A 15,028-nucleotide genomic window follows, 5' to 3' on the forward strand; every position below is an offset into this window, starting at 1 on the left:
ACGATATTCTCTCGACTCGAGTCCAGACCGATCTCAGTCTCACCCTCGAGTCATTGTAGCGTCTCTCGGGACGTGGCGCTGATATTCACGACGTCAGGGAGCTGCAATAGTGCTTACCAGTCCACGAGGCTACCGAAGACAGAATACAGCCAGCGCTTGTTTTACTAGTGACGACACTGTGCAGAGGAAGATTTCATGATCCAAGAGAATCTATCACCTCTGCAAAATTCGAAATCCACTTTGCTTGGAGGTCATCTTTCATGGACACTGCTACAACATCTTTCGCATTGACTTCCCAGTCACGTCTTCCGACAGAATGCCACAAGAGATCGTTGCTTGGGAGTGAGAATTGGAGTTCTCTTGCATGTAGCAGAGGGCTACCATCTGTTTCTAAGCCGCTCACTTTCGTACAAAGCTTGTACAGGGCCATGCCGAACCGTTTGACTTCCTCGATGCTCACCCAGACAAATGAGGGTAGGTCAGCTTCCCCATGCCTGGCAAGCATGTTCGGGTAAAATAACATGCCCAGTCTTCGACAGCTTCCAACAAGGGACCTGAGTAGTTCTAAATCGGTGGCGGAAATAGATGCTTTGAGGTCGAGTTCGATAACGCCCCCGGCCTTCATCATGACACCGAGAAGAACATGTAGGAGGATGGCTTGATATGTAGGAATCGGCCAGAGACACGCACTGCAGGCATCCTCTACTTCTGAGGCATCCCATCTTGGCTATAGCATCCAAGTCAGTAAACCGGGTACATCACGGGGTTGGTGATCTGTCCTACCCTTTGCTCTCGTAGGGCAAAATCAAGCTTTTGATAAAGCTCCACTGCCCCCGATCGCGCCGACTGTTCTCCTGATGACCACATGCCTATTGCCATCATTGATTGTAAGAGTAGCGGGTTTTCCTGGCGCATATCGAAGGACCCTCTATGGATAAAAGGCCAACGCGGATGGAAGATCTCGAAATATCGATCAATCCACTTAGTCTTCTTCTCCCAATAATACGAATCTAAGTCTTCATGGTCTGTAGATGGCGAAAGCGGCATTGATAATGAAATGGCTTGCTCTTCTGAAATAGGAGCGTGCTCTTGGGAAACACATTGAACATTGCGGCGAACACACTCCTCGCATGGTATGCCTCCTTCACAACGAGTCTTCCCTGCATGGCAGGCTATACAGGCTCGACGCGCGCGGTTTAGAGGCTCTGTTATCTTGTGCTTCTTTCGAAGGTGACGTCGCAGGGTATCACTAATTTCAAAGTCTCTATCAGCTTTTGTTACGATAAGAAGAGCCTGCATGTAAGACGGTGATACCTCCGTTGAAATCCGTGCCCACAGTTGGAACATGAAAAGATCTGCTGCTTTGTATGTGTTGATTTCTCGTGCCGGTTCAGGTGCGATTTGCGCGAGTATCTAGCATTGCAGCCGAGATACTGACACCGAAATGCGTCCGGAGAGCTGCGAAGAAACTCGACCTCGGTCGGTGCCAGCTCCGTCCTTGCTATCATTGCTTTGACATTCACAAAGAAACGCTCCGCAATTGTATGCTTTACTGAGCTTCGCTTGAGTGATGAGGTTACAAAGTCACTTCTCCGGCGTCCCACCGGGGCCCCGTCGGCGTCCCATCGGCGGGCCACCCAATTCATTCTGATAACCACCCAAACATTTCTAGACGTCACAGTTTGTTCAGTGGGATGCCGGCAGGTGGCCAGTTGACTTCACCAGAAAATATAGAGTCTACATCATGGCTTTATAACTCTTAGTAATGCCAGCATGGATTACTATGAGAAATGACCACAGCAATCGCAGGTATAAGTACCCAGTACAGTACCCAACACTATGCATAGCCCAGCACGAAACCAACATCTTACATCTCATATCCCAGGGACAATGACCCCCTCCATCCTCATCGTCGGCGCCACCGGCAACACCGGCCGGGCCGTCACGCAAACGCTACCAAAGCTCCTCGAATCCAGCAGCACCCTTCGCGGAAGCCGCATCATCGCCCTAACCCGCTCCCCCAGCAGCCCAGCAGCGCAAGAACTCGCCAAACTCCCCGGCGTCGAAGTTCTGCAGCAGAATTGGGTCGAGATCACAGCCGCCTGGCTCCGCGAGCACAATGTCACCCGCGCCTTCATCGCCTCCCACAACGAACCAAATCAGTTCGCAGAGGAGTCGACGTTCCATGTTAATGCCCTCCACGCGGGCGTCAAGTATGTCGTCCGCATCTCGACAACAGCGGCGAACGTGCGCCCAGACTGCCCGGTTTACTATCCGCGCCAGCACTGGGCCATCGAGGCGCTCCTTGGCTCCCCGGAATTTGCGGACTTGCACTGGACGTCCCTGCAGCCGAATGTCTTCTCGACGTTAGTGATGGGCCCTGCTGCGGAGTTTATCAAGGAGTATCGCAAGAATGGGAAGCAGAGCACGCTCCGCCTGCTTCTGTCGGAGGATGCGGGGGTCGGGATCATCGACCCTGACGAAGTTGGTGTTGTTGCGGCGCACCTTTTAGCGCAGGATGATACATCCGTGCATAATCATGCCAAATATGTCCTTAATGGGCCTGAGGACATCAATGGGAAGCAGATTGTGGACTTGGTGGAGCAGTACATTGGGGCGCCTGCTCAGGACGTTAGGTATAAAGACGTCTCCTTCATCGACACGTTCTATGAGTACCAATATGCGGCTACCAAGCAGTCGAAGAACGTCATCTACTCGATCAAGCGGGCCCCTGAGACAGCTTGGGAAGGGAAGTGCTCGGCTTCTACGACTAGCAGGGAGATTCTGGATCTTGCTGCGCCGGAACGGGCGCCAGCTGATGTGCTGAAGACTCTGCTGGAGGAATAATTGGACCAGAGGTTGGTAAGGCAGTGGTTTCGGGTATTGAAACGACTACATCGTACTGGAGGTAGTTCAAGAAACTCAAACAATTGACCCGAATAGTTGAATCAATCTATAGCCACAGGATCAGCTCCGGCATTATCTTACTGTAAGCAGTAGTATCAGTGGCAGCAGTATTCATAACACCGACTGTCACCAGAATTTGTTTACCCAGCTAGACCAAGATGCGTTCTCGTAGGAGATATTAGCCACTCGGCGGTGATGCTGGTTGACTTGAAATAGCCTCGCGCATTTTTCGGGCGCTGTGACCCTTAGTATGCAGTGAGCAACTGCAGGTTAGAAGCAGAAAGGCAGGTAGTTGACAAGTTGCCAAGTTGTTACACCGTCGTCTGTTTGATCTGCCAGACAAGTGGTTAGGATTGAAAAGTGAAATTATATCTGATTGAAGGTGAAGCTAAAAGCGCTTCCCACTGAAACAACAAAAAAAAAGATCATTAACGCCACCCTGATTCAGATAGTACAATGATAAGCGCGCCGCAGATCTCTTCCACGCTGCCGACAGACAAGACACGACGGCTCATTAGCCCCAGTTCGATAGAGGATTCCATATTGCCGTGCGGTCGGGCTGTATATGGCACGTGTGGTAGGGGTGATATGGTGTGATGTGGGTATCAGGTTCATTTCTCTCTTTTCTCCATTTGTTCCTTCGCAATAAGCCAATTCAGGTACATATGCTCGGGGTATCGATTCTGGTCGGCACACGGTTCAATTCGATTCCGCAGTCCGCAGCATCAAAGCGACCGAGGGTTGAGTTTAAGCGCCACCGACGAGGACGTTGTTGACGGGGATGTGGACTGGAGCAAGTCAGCATCGTGTACTCGGTTCTTCCCGATGTTCGACCGGGCGGCTTCATTTGGAGCGAAGAACATACTCAGCTTAACAATGTAGCCAATGAAGCCCATAATCAGGAACCCGGTGCCGACGGCCTGGCTGATCTTGATGAATTCGCGCTTGTCGGCTAGACGTTGTTAGCTCTCAATCCCCAGAAAATCAAGCGACAGATGGTTGCATAGTAAGAATACTAAACAAGGGGGATTCAGCATACGCTTCTGACTGCGGTTGATAAACTGCATTCCATCGCGGAGGAACTCCTGAGGGACGTTGAGCAATTCCTGGACTTGGTCGGACATAGTGACGGTGTGTATAGATCTGGCTTAAATGCAGTGGACGAAAAGAGAGCGGGAGACCAAATTTATATCGAAATGAGTGGCAAATTGGGTAGTTTGGAGATAGCGCGGGTTGTAATGCTAATGCCAGCTGTGCTTTTGGTGTTGGAGCTGGAACGAATGTTGCGGATTATATATGTGCCGACGAGATGCCACGTACGGAGTATCGGAGATTAGAAGTGTGGCTAGTGACTGATGTGGAGATTTATCCGAGCTTTTCCCCGCATGAGCCTCTCACCCAGGGCCCTCCTTTCAGGCATTCCTAGAATCTGGCTTAGCACTCGCTTGTACCTTAACTATTGATGGATATGTGAATTTCTGGCCTCACTACCCACGAGGCGACTTGGCCTCGTCACCAGAAATAGTCATGCGGATGGAAGATTCGAGGCGAGGGCATGGGCAAAGTTGCCCTGCTTGGTATCACTCTCTTGCTATGGTATCACAATTCAACTCTACTTCTATCGCATATCTCTCTCTTTTCAATGCATCAAACAGCATTCTCACGATGCGTCAAAGTAACAGACTTGGCAGCTTCCTCATCCAGAATGCTATTTTTCCTGGCTGCAGTCTCAACATAGCCCGGGTTCTCAGCTTTGAGACGGGCAAATGTCTTCTCTGCATCCCACACCCAGGGCGTATCAGCAGCGAATAGCAGGTCCATGTCCTCCAGCGTCCGCTGGTTGCTTTCAGGGTACAGTGCCCAGACCATGGGAATGGCGATCACGTTGCTGGCAGCGAAGACATAGAGCGTCTTTTCTCCAATTGACTCGAACATCACAGGACAGAGGAGAGTCTGCAAAGCTCATCGATTAGTGTCCGCTTCTTGCGTGTAAATGATTGTAACCACTCACCAGCCAACCATTTCCGATACTCCAGCCTACGACACCCCAGGCATTACCCTTGGCGCGCACGGCCAATGGGTAGATTTCCGCGGGATAGATCCAGGGAGTTGTCAACCAGGTGGCTCCAAAGATTGCAGTGAAAATGAAGACCATAGAGGCCGCCGCAGCACCGAACGATTCAGCACGTGCCATGTTTCCTGCGTCGCGAGCGTCGATCGATATGCGCGAGAAACCTCCAGCGAGGAACATGGCGATCCCCTGACCTGCCGCTCCCCAGTACAAGGTCCACCGACGGCCGATCCGGTCAAGAGTAAATACGCAAATCACAGTAGCAAACTAATCCGTCAACATAAATCATGCACCATGCTAGGGAAGGGTCATACCATGTAGAAGACGTTGTTCAGACCGCTGATCCACTGGCTCTTCATGGAATCGAATCCGGCAATACTGAAGATAGTCGGTGCATCTACAAGATCGGTCAGTTTGTGGTTAAGAAGCTCCGCAAAGGTGACTTACAAACAGTGACTCCGGCAATACCAACCCATTCCTGCATGATCTGCAACCATACCACGAGCTGAACACGGCGACCCAGATGAAGCTTCCCGGTCTTGTACCCGAAGAGCATGGCCAGGTAAGATGTGCTATGGCCCATAGACTTTTCGGCCTCCGCGACGCTTAGAATATCCTGGAACTCGGCCTCGGCCCGGATAGCATCCTCGCCGCTGCTGCCACGCAGTCTACCCAGTATATAGCGAGCCTCCTGCTCCCGACCAACTTTGACCAACCAACGCGGGGATTCTGGGAAAAACCAAACGACGGCAAACAAGACGATCAGGAAAATTATTTGGAACGCAATCGGAAAGCGCCAGCGGAAAGGTGATGCGCCGTTGTCGATGAAAGACAGGCCACTATATAGCAGTCAGTACAGAACCAGGGCAACCTCCTGCAGCTACTTACAATTCAAGCCAGTATGCGAGAACGACACCAAAGATGTTCAAGGTAAATTCAATTGCGATAAACTGGCCACGGCTCGTATGCTCTGCGGTCTCGGTTGCCCATACGGGAACAATGGCGTTGAGTATTCCAGTTCCGATTCCGTTGATAAACCGTGCTATCACAGTCAGCTTGAAGGGGCACAGATTACAGAGAAGGTATGTCGTACCGCAGATCATCCAGCTATGATTCTGGGCCGAGCACTGTAGGGCAGCCCCGAAAGTTGCCCAGACCGAACCAAACGCAATCGTCTTAATTCTTCCAACCTTGTCTCCAGTCCAACCACCAAGCAGTGCGCCGAAGAGTGTGCCAAGATAGTAAACACTGACAATGCCACCTTGAAGCAAACTATCCGTCACCACTGGAGAAGGGTGGCCGTCCTTCATTTCCGTATAGCCAAAGCCCATGAGGTCGATGTAATCCTTGGAGTTGTTAACTCCGGACATCATGCCCTGGTCATATCCGAAGAAGAGGATTGACAGAGCAGCCACGCAGTTGATAGCAATGAGAAGGCCGCGCTTCTCGAACCTGTGGACGACATTCCACGAAGATATCTTGTCACTCATGTTGGGCGTTGGGTGTATCAACAAGGAAGGTCTGTAGAATGCTCAAGCCACCACAATGAAAGAGCTCGCAGGCCAGAAAAATCACGAGGAGGTATGCGGGGTTGCACGAGTACTTATACTGCCTCCAGAACTGCATGACGACTTCATAGACAAGCCAAATCAGGGCTGGGGAAGCCTAGGAGACCCCGGCCCGCCGAATGAGGTTACATTCCGGGGGAGTGACGATGAGAGGACTGGACGAAACCCCACAGTCGATCGCGACAAGCTGGAGGTTGGAGGTGAGAGACGGGATTTATCGCCGCGCGACTCCGAAAGATGAGCCCATCATCGGCAATCCGACGGGTCTTTGGGGTGACTTTGCACGGGCTATCCGGCTAAATGCCCGTGGCAGGGTCAGGGACATCGAGGGGATAAATTCTGATTGGTGAACCTCGACCGGTTGATTTCAGAAGTTCAGAGTTCAAAGCCCAGAGCCAGACTGCCAGTAATCCACCTCTCCATGGCTTGCGAATGGGATTTTTGTGGGCCGTGGGGGATTTCTGGGGTTGGATGACTATCGACGGAATAACTCCGACTTTCCTCTTCCTGGGCGAGGGGTCGATTGGGGTGAAAGAGAGACAAAGCATAGTACAAGATATTATTTCAATACGAGTTGACGTTAACTCTACGGAGCAGCACCTGCCCGTAGATTCTGCTCTCCTGATGTCTGCTGATGCTCTTGGCGGGAGGTGAGAGTCTTCAAGAGTGATGGTGCTCGGCATCCCTGACAAGCTTTTAAAAGAGACTCGGCTAAATCCCGGCCACCACATTACGTAGCCCGAGTTTTGGAGACTCAACCCCCTCGTGAGTATTTCCCATCTTGTGGAATTTGCACCTGCAATTCATCTGCTGTTTCTCTGAAACTCGTATTTCTTTCCTATGCCAACCGTACCTGGATACTCGTCCTGGGCGGGCACTCGTGCCTTGTAGGATATTTGCTCGGCGATTCTTCAGCTTTAATACCTACTCCGACGGGGCAAATGGTGCTTTGCTCACTGACAACTGAAGGAACCTTTCTCGAGATGGTTGGGAGCAAGCACGGCCGTTTCGTGTCATCGTGTTTATCCTCGGTATGACTGACGAAATTGGTGATCACTAGCTTTCCAGCAGATCAACTGCTCGCGATCGCTCGGCTATAATCGGGACTGGAGGCCAAGCCGTCTAGCCATATTATACGGGATACCGAGATCTCTTGTCCGCATAGGAAACATGCTACTACGCACCGGGCGTCCCGACTTTAATCGGACATATATTCAAAAGACGCACTTGGACAAAAATATTCGCTCATGGGCAAGCCATTGAACAGGCTGGGCCTGGATACTGCTCCAGGCTTTGATGTCGCTCCGGGTAGAGCTCGAGCCCGGATGGATAGTGGCCCCTCCACGAGCAAAAAGCAATTCGGAAGAACCTGGAGGGACTCAAGCACTCGCGGCCTGCTTGCGTGCCCTTGCGCTGGCGTGTTTGAGGCTTTGAAAATATCATCCAGGGTGTGTGCGCGACCCGCAGCATGCAAGTCCATCCGTGATAGCTTCCCATTGATTATCAGACCGTTACGAGACCAGGCTTCGCGCGTCGTAATGACAAGTCCTCGCTGGAAGGGAAGAGACGGAACAGTGTTGGACGTGGTGATCTGCATGCCTGCGTCTTGGTCAAGCAGTCCTCATAGTAGTGTTTTGAGATATCCGCTCTCGATACTCTGCCCAGACGCTTTTCTTTCTGTATCAAACCTTGTGCAGAGAAACTACATCCGTAGTATATTGTTGATAATTTTGTGATGGCTAAAGTATGTCTTCAATGTTTCTAGCTAGTCATCCACTTGAAGCGACCCGGTATGTTGGGTTATGGCTGGCTTCTCCTGAGATATATATCAGTACGACAAGAGAACATCAATTCCGAAGGAGTCGATTGGTTCATAGGTGTAACAACCGGATATCGAACTGTACTAAAGAGCAACGCATGCCCTGCGAGTCGACAGTCTTATGATCTTTAGGCCCAATTCCGATGACAGTTCCCACATAGACGCCGATAATAGCCAGGCGACTGTACGGAGTATTTGTTTTGCGTTACCCGCGGATACTCGCGGAGTACATGCATGGTTCGCAGCTGGAAGGACCGTCATTGGTGTATAGTGATAATCGCCCAGTCTGTTGACGGCCGGATCGGAATGATCTCGTTGAAATCCCAAACATTCCAAGCCTCTTAACGATGAAGCTGTAGAGATGCCCTGATTGGGTTTTATTCTTATCCACTTGACGGGGAGTTCCGGTGGGCCGGCTACCGATGTACGAGAAATACATGCTATAGAAGCTTCCATCTGATAGACAGCGGCAGCAATAACTTCCAGGTAGATTATATAAATTCTTGATGAGCTCAACTAATTGTGATCTCTACAGCTTTCAGCAACAAGTATAGAGGAGTTGTCCGGTGAGCCGAATAGACCGGCGCTGAGTGGCCGGTTGATTACATATGCGGATCCCATTACGGTATCGATACTTTCGGCTCAGCTTTCGCTGAGTCTGGCAAAACCTCTCAAGCTACAACATCCTTTTTCCGCGATCACGACTCTCTGCCCCAACCGTTCCCTCCCCTCTCCTCCTCATTTGTTTACCTGGAGGATCACTTGCTTGGGACTTCTTTAATCACTTTCTAATTTCTTCTTTTCGCACTCTCACCATGTTCCGGAGTCTTCTGCCCCGGACGACGCCGCGGGCTGCTGTCCGCTCTGCTCGTCCCGTTCCCTCGCACATTGTTCCCGCTCCTTATTTCCCTATTCTCCGATCTACTCGCGGCTATGCTTCAGAATCCGGTAGGTCTTCTCTCTCCGCCACCAGGGAGATTTGTTGGGCAGCTAGCCCGAGCTTCCGAAGGAACACAGCTAACGGCGGGATGCGCTCCGGACAGGTGAACACGATCTTGTTATCATCGGTGGTGGTGTCGCTGGATATGTTGCCGCTATCAAGGCCGGTCAGGCCGGTCTGAAGGTGCGAACTGAATTGTTCCCTTGATCAGCCCCGTTGGGATAATTGCTGATTAATTCCTTTCCGACAGACCGCGTGTATCGAGAAGCGTGGCCGCCTCGGCGGTACCTGCCTCAACGTCGGCTGTATTCCCTCAAAATCGCTCCTCAACAACTCCCACCTCTACCACCAGGTTCTCCATGACACGAAAAAGCGCGGTATCGAGGTCGGTGACGTCAAGTTGAACCTCTCGCAGATGATGGCGGCCAAGGACACCTCCGTGGAGGGTCTGACCAAGGGTATCGAGTTCCTGTTCAAGAAGAACGGCGTCGACTACGTCAAGGGTACTGGTGCGCTCGTTGACGAGAACACCGTCAAGGTCAACCTGCTCGAGGGTGGTGAGCAGACTCTGCGCGGAAAGAACATCATCATTGCTACTGGCAGTGAGGCTACTCCTTTCCCCGGCCTGAACATCGATGAGAAGAGAATCATCACCAGCACTGGTGCTCTTTCTCTCAAGGAGGTCCCCAAGAAGATGGTTGTTATTGGTGGTGGTATCATTGGTCTGGAGATGGTAAGCTCTCTCGACGCGCCAATACATCTTTGGTTTCACTGCTAATCGTTCAGGCCTCCGTCTGGTCCCGTCTCGGAGCCGAGGTTACCGTCGTCGAATTCCTGAACCAGATCGGTGGTCCCGGTATGGACGCCGATATCGCCAAGCAGGCCCAGAAGATCCTGCAGAAGCAGGGTATCAAGTTCAAGGTTGGCACCAAGGTCACCAAGGGTGACGACAGCGGTGCTACCGTCGCCCTCTCCGTCGAGTCGGCCAAGGGCGGCAAGGAGGAGACTCTGGATGCTGATGTCGTTCTTGTCGCCATCGGCCGCCGACCATACACCGAGGGTCTCGGTCTCGAGAACGCCGGTCTTGAAAAGGATGAGCGCGGCCGCCTGGTGATCGACCAGGAGTACCGCACCAAGGTCAACCACATCCGTGTCATCGGTGACTGCACTTTCGGTCCCATGCTTGCCCACAAGGCCGAGGAGGAGGCCGTTGCCGCCATTGAGTACATCACCAAGGGTGTCGGCCACGTCAACTACGGCGTCATCCCTAGTGTCATGTACACCCACCCCGAAGTCGCCTGGGTTGGCCAGAACGAGCAGGAAGTCAAGGCCGCCGGTGTCAAGTACCGAGTTGGTACCTTCCCTTTCAGCGCCAACTCCCGCGCCAAGACCAATCTCGACACTGAGGGTCAGGTCAAGTTCATCGCTGATGCCGAGACTGACCGCATCCTTGGTGTCCACATCATCGGCCCCAACGCCGGTGAGATGATCGCCGAGGCCACTCTCGCCGTTGAGTACGGCGCTTCCTGCGAGGACATCGCCCGCACCTGCCACGCCCACCCTACCCTCGCCGAAGCCTTCAAGGAGGCTGCCATGGCCACCTACGACAAGGCCATCCACTTCTAAACATCTCCTCCCCATCATATCCCGCCAATTCTGTATCCTCTAGTCTAGCCATGCTAGCAACATCCGTGTAGCATTGACCTCATTATATTTCCTATGTTGGTTGTCCTGTATTAAGTTATGAATAAAAGGCTTAAATCGATCATAGACTGGACTTTTCTTCTCCAACATGTATGCTGATTTGCTAAGGACAACAGACCCATCTAACTGAAGAAACAACAACCTCCCCGCGCACTATCCACAATGACCGGTGCCATTGGAGGCCCATACGCATAAGCCTCCCGATGCCGAGGTCGATTCAATTTTCTACTCCCCCCTCCACATCCGCACTCTTCCTGGCGCTTCTGGACTGGAGCAACAGAAACACAACAAACACATTGAATCTTCTGCTCTTGCGCAAACTCTTGCGCACGTGCACGGTCACGACTGCGACTCTTCTTTCGGCAACACTTCCCTCCACACCCCTCTGAGCGGGGATAATCAAAGTCATCATACGCCATAGCATGTGCATACGTCCGCCCTCCAGGTCCTGTCATCGCAGCCGCGTAGGATTTCATCTCCGGCATATCATCGTGCCGAGCGCCACGTTTGCTCTCGCTCTGGCTCGCCATTTGGCACTGGCAGTCCACCTGGATCTGGATCTGGCATGCGCACTCATCGCGTTCGACAGCCGAGGATTTGATGCATTTGTAGGGATCGTGCGAGCGCAAAGCGGAGGCAGAGCAGGGGCTGGAATTGGGTTCAAGCTGCGCGCGGCTCTGGACGTGAGCGTAGGCGTAGGCGCGGGCGTGCCCGTAGTCGTGGGCTTGGGCGTAAGCGTAGGATTGAGGATGAGGATGAGTGGATGTTTGTGGATCCTCGGTTCTGTGGTCGTTGCTGGACCATCTGATGTGTAGAGTGCGGTTAGTATAAGTATATTTATCAACACCAATGCTAGGTAGAGTAGTGGTACATACGTATACTCGACCTGTTTTGGGCGCTGGCATTGGCACCGGTTGCGACTGCGACTGCGGCTGGGGCTAGATGGACACATGTGGAATTGGAAATGCGCTGGGGTTGGTGATGGTGGACGCGGAGTTGATGGCCTCGGGATAGAGATGGTGCTGTCTGTATCTGTGTCCGTGTCTTCAACTTCAACTCCAACCTCTGCTTCTGCTTCTGGCTCTGCGCCTGGGAGAAGCAGACGGCGAGAGGGTGTTGGGTATCTGTTGATGTTGAGCTCGCGCCGTTCGGAACTTTGGCTGCGGTTTCTGTATGTGTACCAGCAGGGATAGTGGATTGCCATAAGACTTCAAATAGACTGGATAATTGTAAAGTTAACGAAGGAGGGTTGTGGGCTGGAGGGGAGCAGAGCGGGATTTTATGCACTGTTTACTGAGGTATATTGTTTCGCTGCAGATGGGCTTGGCTGGTTGCTAAAGCCTGCATCTTTCTTACTGTTTATGTTGTGCGACATATGGATGTAGTTTGCTGAATTGTCCTGGGTATATCCTTGATTGTGCCAGTCGGGCAAATGAGTCTATGTAGGCTTCCGTGATGTAGCCTTTGCTAGATGAAAGGGGCCGTAAACGGCCCTCGAACTCTGTTCAATATAACATGGTTGCTGGAGCCATGTCGGCTAAAAGGTGACGTATATAATGTTCCCTCAAGTTACCTCCTGAATGAAGTTTTACTCAAGCTGGAAAATATGGCCAGAAGATGTGGGAAGCTTTTTGCTGTAGGTCAACAACGGGGCGTATGGCTCGATCCATTCTTTGATGACTGCCCGGAGGGTGTCACAGACAGCATCTATCGCTTGTTCGCGAGAGGAGCCACAGCTCTCAATGTAGTCTGCAGATGTGACATTAGCACTAATCCTTGCTGGATGTGGCCCATAGAGGAACTTACATTTGACTTTAGCCTCGGTGCCTGATGCGCGAATTGTGAACCGCACGTCCCGGTCAAGCCACAGCGTCAGCATCTGACTGCTCTTATCGGCGGGAAGTCGTGGCTTCTTGTCCTCAGTGCCGGAGTCGTAGCCTTCTGTCATGTCTCGCCATCGAAGAATCTTGAAGGATCCTAACTTCTGTTCTGATTTAAATTGACCGGCCCTGATGGCGTCGAATAGCGCCATGCTTGTTTCTGGGTTGGGCGACCGGAAGTAATTGTTTAGGGTCTCGTGGTGCCCGAATTCGGCGAATAGCTGTTGGAGTTTGCTGTACGGAGTGAGACCTTGCGTGGCCCATCTAGCTTGGGCCGATAGGAAAATCATGGCCGCTGTAATCCCATCCTTATCATAGCAAACCTCCGGGAACATGTAGCCAAGAGCCTCCTCGAAGGCAAAGGTAACGTAGTATCCAGACTCCTCCAGTTTGCGCGACGTATTTCCCATCCATTTGAAGCCTGTGAGAGACTCCTCGAAGTAGATTCCCCTAGCCTTAGCCATTTTCTCAAGCATGGTCGAGGAAACGGCGGAATTCAGAACAGCAACCCGTGTGTCCGTGTCAATGTTCTCAAGCGAGTCGAAGGTGTGAGACGCCAGTAAAGCTCCCATTTGGTTACCAGTGAAGAAGAACCATTTCCCGCTGCTAACGTTAGTTTGTATTCGAGAGTGTCATTATTATTGTTTACGTACTCGACTTTCTCAGCAGCAGCAAATCGATCGGCGTCTGGATCGTTAGCGATGATGAGAGTTTTACCTTCCCGGTCTGCCGTTTCCACCGCCAGGTCCAGTGCTCCATTCTCCTCAGGGTTGGGGAATGGCAAGGTTGGGAAGTCGGGATCAGGTTCTATTTGCTCCTTTACTGTGGTGAAATCCGTGATGCCCAGTGAGCGGCACAGGGCCGGGAGCACCAGTCCTCCAACACCGTGCAAAGGGGTGTATACAAATGGTTTTGGATACTTCCAGTTTTGGACGGTGGATTTCTAAAGCTGTTAGCTGGTCCTCGACAGAAAGACCGAGTTCGTACAGAATAGTGCCAAACTCGAGTGGTATAACGTGGCAGCATCTCTTCGTAAATCTTGGGGTTGAAGTATTTGCCGGTTGGCGAATCGGTCCAGGCATTGGTCCATGGCTCAAGATTCCGTTTAATAGACTCAGAGATCTCCCTGTCCATGGGGGAGTTGATCTGACAACCGTTCTTGAAGTACCTGGACGATGTTAGAGTTGGAAATGATACGCTGGAGCGAGAAACCAGACACTTTGTAGCCTGAGAGGAATGTTAGTAGAGAAACAATGATAGTCTTTAAATTTCTCACCATTATCTTGCGCTGGGTTCTATTGTATTGTTAGCCTCGAGCTCAGATACCAATGATAGATTTACTTACATGACTCGCTGTGACCATGACACCTGCAAGGGCACGCATGTCGGTCACGCCGAAAGGTACGGCTGGGGTAACGGCAGGTCCCGTATAGAACCAGACCGGAATCTCCTGTGCGATGAAAGCATTCGCAGCGAGGACCGCGAACCTGGCCGAGTTGTGGCGGGCATCATGACCAATGATCACACCACGATGTACAAGGTCGCCATGATTCTCCCGCAAGTACTTGGCCAAGCCTTGCGATGCCTGGATCACTGTCAGAGAATTCATGCACGAGAACCCAGCAGCCATACGGCCGCGGAGGCCGGCTGTGCCAAACTGGATGCCTAGTCCATATTAGCGAGAGCTCGGTTAATGGCTGAGCGATGCGCACGCTTCCGCAGGCGTTTTTCCAGCTCAGCGGCCTGCCTGGAATCCCGCAGCTGCTCGATTTCCGAGCGGGTAGTGGAATCCTGGCCGATATTAGTTGACGGTCAAATAGTTGGGCATACGGGAAATGTGTGCGAACCTGGTCCCACTCCAGCCATTTCTCAATCAGCGGGGAGAGCGAATCCTACAGAGTCAGACCGAGGCCTAGGAATGCTGGATCGGCAGGTTTTAGTTTACCTCCAGGGCAGCCATGATGGATCCGATCTATCGTATGATGAGAGAACGGTTCGAAACGAAGGAAGGAGAAGAGGAGGCAAGGACCAAGGACGCTAAAAAGGAGATGGAGCTCTGTATGACTTGTTGCGGCAAGGTGGGAGGAAGAGTGGAATGATGGAGGATGGATCGTCGTCTGATCCTCGACCGCACGTTGT

The 15,028-nt window shown here is 52.0% G+C and overlaps 8 protein-coding genes across 8 annotated transcripts; 3 read left to right on the plus strand and 5 right to left on the minus strand.

The window, feature by feature from the left end:
- Positions 1 to 66: 66 nt before the first annotated feature.
- Positions 67 to 979, minus strand: BDW74DRAFT_150927 (uncharacterized protein). Its single transcript, XM_073724093.1, has one exon. It carries the CDS (start codon positions 626 to 628, stop codon positions 194 to 196), a length of 435 nt encoding a protein of 144 aa, XP_073585391.1. The 5' UTR covers positions 629 to 979; the 3' UTR covers positions 67 to 193.
- A 737-nt stretch (positions 980 to 1,716) lies between these two features.
- Positions 1,717 to 2,963, plus strand: BDW74DRAFT_150928 (NmrA-like family protein). The gene has a single exon (XM_073724094.1). The coding sequence runs from the start codon at positions 1,840 to 1,842 to the stop codon at positions 2,845 to 2,847; it is 1,008 nt and encodes a 335-aa protein (XP_073585392.1). The 5' UTR covers positions 1,717 to 1,839; the 3' UTR covers positions 2,848 to 2,963.
- A 23-nt stretch (positions 2,964 to 2,986) lies between these two features.
- BDW74DRAFT_150929 (translocon subunit SSS1) lies at positions 2,987 to 4,186 on the minus strand. The gene is made up of 3 exons (XM_073724095.1): positions 3,947 to 4,186; positions 3,773 to 3,859; positions 2,987 to 3,695 (listed from the first exon to the last, which is right to left on the minus strand). Exons 1-3 carry the CDS (start codon positions 4,029 to 4,031, stop codon positions 3,655 to 3,657), a joined length of 213 nt encoding a protein of 70 aa, XP_073585393.1. The 5' UTR covers positions 4,032 to 4,186; the 3' UTR covers positions 2,987 to 3,654.
- A 262-nt stretch (positions 4,187 to 4,448) lies between these two features.
- Positions 4,449 to 6,655, minus strand: BDW74DRAFT_136383 (putative MFS monosaccharide transporter). Its single transcript, XM_073722406.1, has 6 exons — positions 6,072 to 6,655; positions 5,867 to 6,020; positions 5,426 to 5,817; positions 5,293 to 5,375; positions 4,919 to 5,245; positions 4,449 to 4,860 (listed from the first exon to the last, which is right to left on the minus strand). The coding sequence occupies exons 1-6, from the start codon at positions 6,466 to 6,468 to the stop codon at positions 4,555 to 4,557; spliced, it is 1,659 nt and encodes a 552-aa protein (XP_073585394.1). The 5' UTR covers positions 6,469 to 6,655; the 3' UTR covers positions 4,449 to 4,554.
- Positions 6,656 to 7,344: 689 nt separating this feature from the next.
- On the plus strand, positions 7,345 to 8,340 carry BDW74DRAFT_150932 (uncharacterized protein). The gene has a single exon (XM_073724096.1). It carries the CDS (start codon positions 7,794 to 7,796, stop codon positions 8,280 to 8,282), a length of 489 nt encoding a protein of 162 aa, XP_073585395.1. The 5' UTR covers positions 7,345 to 7,793; the 3' UTR covers positions 8,283 to 8,340.
- A 711-nt stretch (positions 8,341 to 9,051) lies between these two features.
- On the plus strand, positions 9,052 to 11,078 carry BDW74DRAFT_150933 (dihydrolipoyl dehydrogenase). The gene is made up of 4 exons (XM_073724097.1): positions 9,052 to 9,313; positions 9,409 to 9,488; positions 9,556 to 10,038; positions 10,092 to 11,078. Exons 1-4 carry the CDS (start codon positions 9,181 to 9,183, stop codon positions 10,929 to 10,931), a joined length of 1,536 nt encoding a protein of 511 aa, XP_073585396.1. The 5' UTR covers positions 9,052 to 9,180; the 3' UTR covers positions 10,932 to 11,078.
- BDW74DRAFT_150934 (uncharacterized protein) lies at positions 11,079 to 12,838 on the minus strand. Its single transcript, XM_073724098.1, has 2 exons — positions 11,885 to 12,838; positions 11,079 to 11,813 (listed from the first exon to the last, which is right to left on the minus strand). Exons 1-2 carry the CDS (start codon positions 12,211 to 12,213, stop codon positions 11,132 to 11,134), a joined length of 1,011 nt encoding a protein of 336 aa, XP_073585397.1. The 5' UTR covers positions 12,214 to 12,838; the 3' UTR covers positions 11,079 to 11,131.
- BDW74DRAFT_167244 (phosphoribomutase PRM15) lies at positions 12,598 to 14,849 on the minus strand (the record flags this gene model as incomplete). Its single annotated transcript, XM_073726670.1, has 8 exons — positions 12,598 to 12,758; positions 12,816 to 13,492; positions 13,543 to 13,832; positions 13,877 to 14,116; positions 14,235 to 14,554; positions 14,602 to 14,680; positions 14,737 to 14,781; positions 14,835 to 14,849. 8 exons carry the CDS (start codon positions 14,847 to 14,849, stop codon positions 12,598 to 12,600), a joined length of 1,827 nt encoding a protein of 608 aa, XP_073585398.1.
- Positions 14,850 to 15,028: the final 179 nt, after the last annotated feature.

Source organism: Aspergillus multicolor (assembly GCF_047715735.1).
Source record: "Aspergillus multicolor strain CBS 133.54 unplaced genomic scaffold BDW74scaffold_8, whole genome shotgun sequence".
In the NCBI taxonomy this organism is placed as follows: Eukaryota; Fungi; Ascomycota; class Eurotiomycetes; order Eurotiales; family Aspergillaceae; genus Aspergillus; species Aspergillus multicolor.

What these genes read in the sequence shown, in the direction of transcription:
- BDW74DRAFT_150927 (XM_073724093.1), bottom strand. Translation starts at nt 628, where the DNA reads ATGATGAAGGCCGGGGGCGTTATCGAACTCGACCTCAAAGCATCTATT.
- BDW74DRAFT_150928 (XM_073724094.1), top strand. Translation starts at nt 1,840, where the DNA reads ATGCATAGCCCAGCACGAAACCAACATCTTACATCTCATATCCCAGGG.
- BDW74DRAFT_136383 (XM_073722406.1), bottom strand. Translation starts at nt 6,468, where the DNA reads ATGAGTGACAAGATATCTTCGTGGAATGTCGTCCACAGGTTCGAGAAG. An exon ending in TCATAGCTGGATGATCTGCG is followed by an intron (nt 6,021 to 6,071) that starts GTACGACATACC and finishes TGACTGTGATAG; the next exon opens with CACGGTTTATCAACGGAATC. An exon ending in TGAACAACGTCTTCTACATG is followed by an intron (nt 5,246 to 5,292) that starts GTATGACCCTTC and finishes TTGACGGATTAG; the next exon opens with TTTGCTACTGTGATTTGCGT.
- BDW74DRAFT_150934 (XM_073724098.1), bottom strand. Translation starts at nt 12,213, where the DNA reads ATGGCAATCCACTATCCCTGCTGGTACACATACAGAAACCGCAGCCAA. An exon ending in CCAAAACAGGTCGAGTATAC is followed by an intron (nt 11,814 to 11,884) that starts GTATGTACCACT and finishes TCTACACATCAG; the next exon opens with ATGGTCCAGCAACGACCACA.
- BDW74DRAFT_150932 (XM_073724096.1), top strand. Translation starts at nt 7,794, where the DNA reads ATGGGCAAGCCATTGAACAGGCTGGGCCTGGATACTGCTCCAGGCTTT.
- BDW74DRAFT_150929 (XM_073724095.1), bottom strand. Translation starts at nt 4,031, where the DNA reads ATGTCCGACCAAGTCCAGGAATTGCTCAACGTCCCTCAGGAGTTCCTC. An exon ending in TATCAACCGCAGTCAGAAGC is followed by an intron (nt 3,860 to 3,946) that starts GTATGCTGAATC and finishes AACAACGTCTAG; the next exon opens with CCGACAAGCGCGAATTCATC. An exon ending in TGGCTACATTGTTAAGCTGA is followed by an intron (nt 3,696 to 3,772) that starts GTATGTTCTTCG and finishes GACTTGCTCCAG; the next exon opens with TCCACATCCCCGTCAACAAC.
- BDW74DRAFT_150933 (XM_073724097.1), top strand. Translation starts at nt 9,181, where the DNA reads ATGTTCCGGAGTCTTCTGCCCCGGACGACGCCGCGGGCTGCTGTCCGC. An exon ending in CGGCTATGCTTCAGAATCCG is followed by an intron (nt 9,314 to 9,408) that starts GTAGGTCTTCTC and finishes CGCTCCGGACAG; the next exon opens with GTGAACACGATCTTGTTATC. An exon ending in GTATCATTGGTCTGGAGATG is followed by an intron (nt 10,039 to 10,091) that starts GTAAGCTCTCTC and finishes CTAATCGTTCAG; the next exon opens with GCCTCCGTCTGGTCCCGTCT.